Consider the following 5374-nt stretch of genomic DNA (forward strand, 5'->3'; position numbering starts at 1 on the left):
AGCTCCTGACAAGTGGAAGTTCACATCCCAGTTTGAGATCTCCCTGACAGAAGCGAAGGACTCAACATTTCTGGTAGCTTAACCATTTCCCAAGATTGCAGCCCTGCTTTGGCCTTGTGAGCTGTGGTTTGGTTGGGTTTATTTTCAGAGGCTGTGACTTGTTGATTTCTGTTCCCTGTGTCCAATCTCTTGCCAGGCCATTGCTGCTGCTCATTAGCAAAGAGATGCTCCGAGGTCTGGAGCACCTCTCCTCTGGGAACAGGCTGGGATTGCTGGGGATGTTCAGCCTCGAGAAGAGAAAACCCCAGGGAGACCTTAGAGAAACTTCTAGGGGCCTGAAGGGACTCCAAGAGAGCTGGAGAGGGACTTTGGACAAGGGCCTGGAGTGACAGGACAAGAGGGAATGGCTTCACACGGCCAGAGGGCAGGATTAGATGGGATTTTGGGGAGAAATTCTTCCCTGTGAGGTGCTGAGGCACTGGCACAGATTGCCCAGAGAAGCTGTGGCTGCTCCATCCCTAGAAGTGTTCCAGGACAGGTTGGATGGGGCTTGGAGCAACCTGGGCTGGTGGAAAGTGTCACTGTCCATGGCAGGGGTCAGACTGAGTGGGCTCTAAGTTCCCTTCTAATCCAAACTGCTCTGGGATTCTATGAAAATTGCCAGGAGGAAAAACACTGTAGTATCCATTTCCTGACTCTTATACTTTTAGATAACATTAACTCCTTTTAGCCTTCCAAATTTAGCATTGAGTTGAGAGTTCCTTGAGCTTGTCCTTGAAAGATTCTGTCTCCCAAATTCCTCAGGGCCTCTGAAACCTGGGAACTTTGCAGAAAGCCTGAGCTCTGATCCCACTTGCACTAAGCAAGGCTCTATGTACACTGCAGCACACCTGCACTGTGTTATGCAAGTTCTTTTAAACTCCTGTAACATGAGTTTCATCCAGATTCTTTGGTTTTCCTACATGAATTTGAAGTGTATGTTTAATTTCTTGCTTTATTGAGGATTTTTAGGAATCTTTGTCATCTAGATTCTCCCAAATGCAACCAGAAGAGAAATTTATCTCTTATGTAAGTGCATTGGTTTTCAGATATCCTTCCCTTCTGGCACCAGGCAAATGCCAGGTAAGAATTCCTGTGTAACTGTTTAAACTGTAGGTTTGTACAACACTTGCTTACATTGCTGGTTTGACTAGAGGCATCAAAACCAAGAGGTTAGACCAGTGGTGCTAAAACATAAAGATGTGGTGGAGAATCCCAAGAGACTTCACAGAACTCAACACTTGGAATGAGCTGACACAAGTTCAGTGGCCACTGAAGAGGAAGGATCACTGCTGTGTTCACTTTCTTGGGAGTTCAGTCAAGTGCCCTTTGCCCTTTGGGATCCATTGTTGGTCAGTGATGCTCTTCCTGAGGTGACACGAGTTTTGTGGCTGAATTAACAGCCAGACTGGTGATTTTCCTTCCTGCTCTTTCCTTTTCCAACTGTATCTGAGAGCCCTCAGGACTGAAGACTGGAAGTGTTCCTGTATAACTTCAGGATTACATCAGATGGGATTGATCCTTCAGTTTAGCTGCTGCGTGTGATGCAGTTACCCTGGAGCTCCCCTCTCATCCCCACTGTGGTATTCCCCACAGCACCACAGCTGGGCAGTGGGGTGATGATGCTCTGTGTGTTTTTCCTTTGCAGCATCCGAGTTTCTACGTGGAACAGGCTGAATTACCTGAAGAATGGAGTGCTGAAGTCTGCCTTAAAGACTGCGATGTCGCACGACCCCATCTCCCCTGTGCTCTCCGACCCCCACCTGGACGCCCTGGACCAGAGGCTCCTCAGCATTCTGGCTACAGTGAAGCAGTGCACGGACCAGTTTGGGCCAGATGTTGTGCTGGTGGAAGACAGGATGACTCTGTCTCACTTGTAATTGTAGTGGAACACAGATGGAACTCCTTTTTATTTTTAAGAACAAACAAATAAACAAGCGATAGAAAAACAGCACAATCAGTTCAGAAGGGCTGTGGCCAAGATGGACTGACACGAACAGGAGAGCTCCTGAGCCAGAGGAATGGAGGTGACACTGGCTTTCTCCTTTGGCTGGCAGCAGTGAGAGGTGGGAAGCTGTGGCCTGGGATGGCTCAGCACCTGGAGTGGCATCGTGGCTGTTGTGGTGTGTCCATTGCCGGCGGTGGACGCGGCACGGGATAAACGTGGCTCTTGGTGTTGGTGAAGTGTGTGGAATACAGACACTAATTTGTGGACTGAATCTAGAGGGGACAAATGGAGATGAACAGGACAGTCCTCTCCCCTTCTCTTCCCCCCTCTGGCGAGTGGGATTCAGGGTTGTACACAATCAGCCGAGAGCTGGTTGGGCATTTTACTGCTTCTCTAGAGAACGAGCAAGGGGTGAACACAATAATTGTTGGGCTGAAGAGTTGTGCCACCCCTCGGGGTGGGATGTTCTTCTGAATGCCATGAGGGGTGGGAGAGGGCACCTCTGCTGCTCCCTTGGCTTTTCCTTCATAAAAGGCTGGAAAAGGGGTTTGCCTCATATCTGATAATGCTTCAGTGTTTTGGCTGAAGTCCTGTCAAAGATTTATCCACAGGGTTGGAGATTTAGGAGAGGACAGGGTGGTTATACAGCACTTGATAATTAATGGGTTATACTGAGTTTTCACACATCCTGTCACTGTTTTTTAAGGACTCTGACATATCCCTGCAGTCCTGTGTCCATTATTTCATTCTGTTGTAGCCGAGGAGGAGGACAGAACCTCTCCTGGGAAGCAAGTTCCATGTAGCAAGGTCATACTGTCAGCCCTGTGGGGCCTCTGGGCATGTTGGGCTGAGCTAAAGGTGTTTGCTGGACTCCCCCAGTAACCTGAAGAGTGAGGAGAACCCTGAGCTATGATCTTTCTTGCTCATCTCACCTGAGACAGTTTCCTGCTGCTCCATGGACCCACAGCTCAGCGCTGCTGTTTTGTGGAACACCAGTTTGTCAGTCCCACTGTTTACTGGCTCTGGCTGAGCTTGGAAGCTGTGAGCACTTCCAGTAGGTTTTCTGCCTTCCCCAGCTGCTTCCTGCAATCCCCAGTGCCATGTTCTGCCTGAGGTGACCATCCTGGGGGCCTTGCTGGAGGTTTTGCTGTAGATAGGGAAGAGTTGATGTGAGTTGGCTTGTCAGGGCAGGTTTGTTGCACTCATCCTGTGCTAGTCCTGTTGTCCTTCAGCACTTCAGCCTGTGCTGCCAATGAGCTTGTGGCCATCACACTTATCACACTTGGGATAGGTCTGACTCTGTCTCCAAAAGGGAAGCAGCTCCACCACTGTTTCCAAAGGGAGCAGCTCTGTGTTGGTGTTCAGTTCAGCCAGCACAGTCCTTAGCCAGATCCTTTCCAGAGTGATCATGTGTTACTGGACTGGTGAGCAAGAGCAGCAAACTGTCAGGTTAAGCTCTTTTCCTTGGTTTGTCTGTCAGGATCTTTCTAGCTCTGCAGTGTGGGGCAGGTAAAGAGCTCTTTGCTGGTCTTGCACCTGATCCAAGAGGTGTTGGGGAGAGAGTTCCTCTGGAAAATGCAGGTTTATTTCTTCAAGTCTTTGTCATTGCATGAGCAGAGCATCTTCAAAGTAGAATGTGACTGTTTACCTGAGATTGACTTTTATGTTGTTCTGTCTCTCTCCTGGACTTGGCCACATCACAGACCTGCCCCAGAGGGATGAGGTGATGGGATGGGATCTGGAGTTGTTTACTGGTGCTGCTGGTCAGGGCAGGAACGCACGGGTGGGTTTTGGGACGCTGGGGTGAAGCTCGTGCCTCTATGGCTGTACTTGGTAACAGAACATGCTTTGGAAGCTGTGGGTGGTGCCTGGCAGGAGCCTGTGGGGCAGGAGCTGGTGCTGAGCCCTCAGCACTTGGCTGGACATCAGGTATCAGTGGCTGAGTGAGATGTTTTGGGGCAGCAGTGCTTAGTGAGTGCTGCTGCTCTAGAGCAGAGCATACTGAGCCTCTCTGGCATAAGCTGTTTCCCAGGAAATTCCAGATGATTTATCCAAGGGGAGATGTGAAGCACATGATGGTGGCTTGTGACATTTCTAAAAGCCTGTTCTTCTCTTTGAGCTTAATCATAAGCACTTAATATTTTGGGAAGGATCTACCAAAATTTGATGGTTTGATTTCTCTGTGATCACTCTTGGTATTTACATTTGATTTAATAATGGATAGAAGAAAAGGTGTTTTCTGTCTTGAAATTAGTGTCGAGGACTTTGCTCTAAGCTGAAGCTCTTGCTGTCAGATGGAAGCTGGGGTAAGTCTCTCCCCAGTCTGAATGTCAAAGATTTAAAGCAGGGTATTGGTTTATTTTGGTTTACTTGTGAACAAAGGGCATGGAGTCTGGCATCGTTCGTAGGAGGAGGCAAGAAATGGTTGTTTCTTGGGTTTGTTATTTTTTATTTGTGATATTGATGCTTCTGGTTGCTGTAAACACTGCTGGAAGTTGGTGTTCTGCAACAGGAAAGGAGAATAAATTCCTCTCTTAGCCAAAATCAGGGAGCTCTGATTTTGGCCTTGTGGTAATTTCTGCCCTTTTGGCAGTGATTAGTGTTTTACTTGATTACAGAACCCGGAGAAGTTTTCAGTTGTAAGCATTGCAGAGGAAATGAGCAGCACCCAGGTGCCAGCACCATTCCTGAGGAGGTGCTGTGCTCTGCCAGGGAGGGTTTCCTGGCACCTCCAGATTGCTGCTCGCTGTGCACCTTGTCATCCACTGACTCCAGAGGTTACCCAGTGCTTGTGCTGTGGATGTTAGTGATACCAGAGCACTGGCAGCACAGAAATCAAGAGCTGATTAAAGAGAACATCAGCAGCCAACTGCTATTCACCTCCTCCCTCCCAGTCAGCCGTCGGGCGGAGGAGACACTCGAGTCTGATGAACTGCAGCGTGTCTTGCCAAACAAACTTCAACTGAAAAATACTAATTTATTAAGAAGGTAATTTATTTGCTGTGGCAGCTGGAGCAAGATGCTGGAAACAGACACCCCTTGGAGCTGTCAGAGGATGCCCCTGGGAGCTGCTGCACAAATGGAGGTTGCTAATAAGCAAACAGAACCCAATCATGACTTTCTACTTGTATCCCCCCAGGGTCAGATCCCACGTAAAGCAACATTGTGTGAATAAAGATTTTAATAAAGCAGCATTGATGGATTGTTCAAGTCTCTCCCTCCCTCCCCTGTTTGTCTGTCTCTTGTTCAGCTTGTGGTGGGCTGAACGTGTTGCTGATGGTTCCAAGTTATTCCTTTGCTAATGGTTGTCAATGGCATCTATTGCAGGCAGGTACATCCAGGAATGGGCTCAAACATGCAGGTTGTTTGCAGGAGCCTTGTTGGCAG

The 5374-nt window shown here is 48.5% G+C and overlaps 1 protein-coding gene across 1 annotated transcript in view; it reads left to right on the plus strand.

The window, feature by feature from the left end:
• Positions 1-2378, plus strand: part of FAM20B (family with sequence similarity 20, member B) — a 14664-nt gene extending 12286 nt beyond the window's left edge. Inside the window, exon 7 of the mRNA XM_009083754.1 lies at positions 1688-2378. Coding sequence (XP_009082002.1) covers positions 1688-1919 — 232 coding nt within the window. The 3' untranslated portion in view covers positions 1920-2378. The remainder of the gene's footprint in view (positions 1-1687) is intronic.
• Positions 2379-5374: the final 2996 nt, after the last annotated feature.

Source organism: Acanthisitta chloris, unplaced genomic scaffold, assembly GCF_000695815.1.
Source record: "Acanthisitta chloris isolate BGI_N310 unplaced genomic scaffold, ASM69581v1 scaffold16851, whole genome shotgun sequence".
Classification (NCBI taxonomy): Eukaryota; Metazoa; Chordata; class Aves; order Passeriformes; family Acanthisittidae; genus Acanthisitta; species Acanthisitta chloris.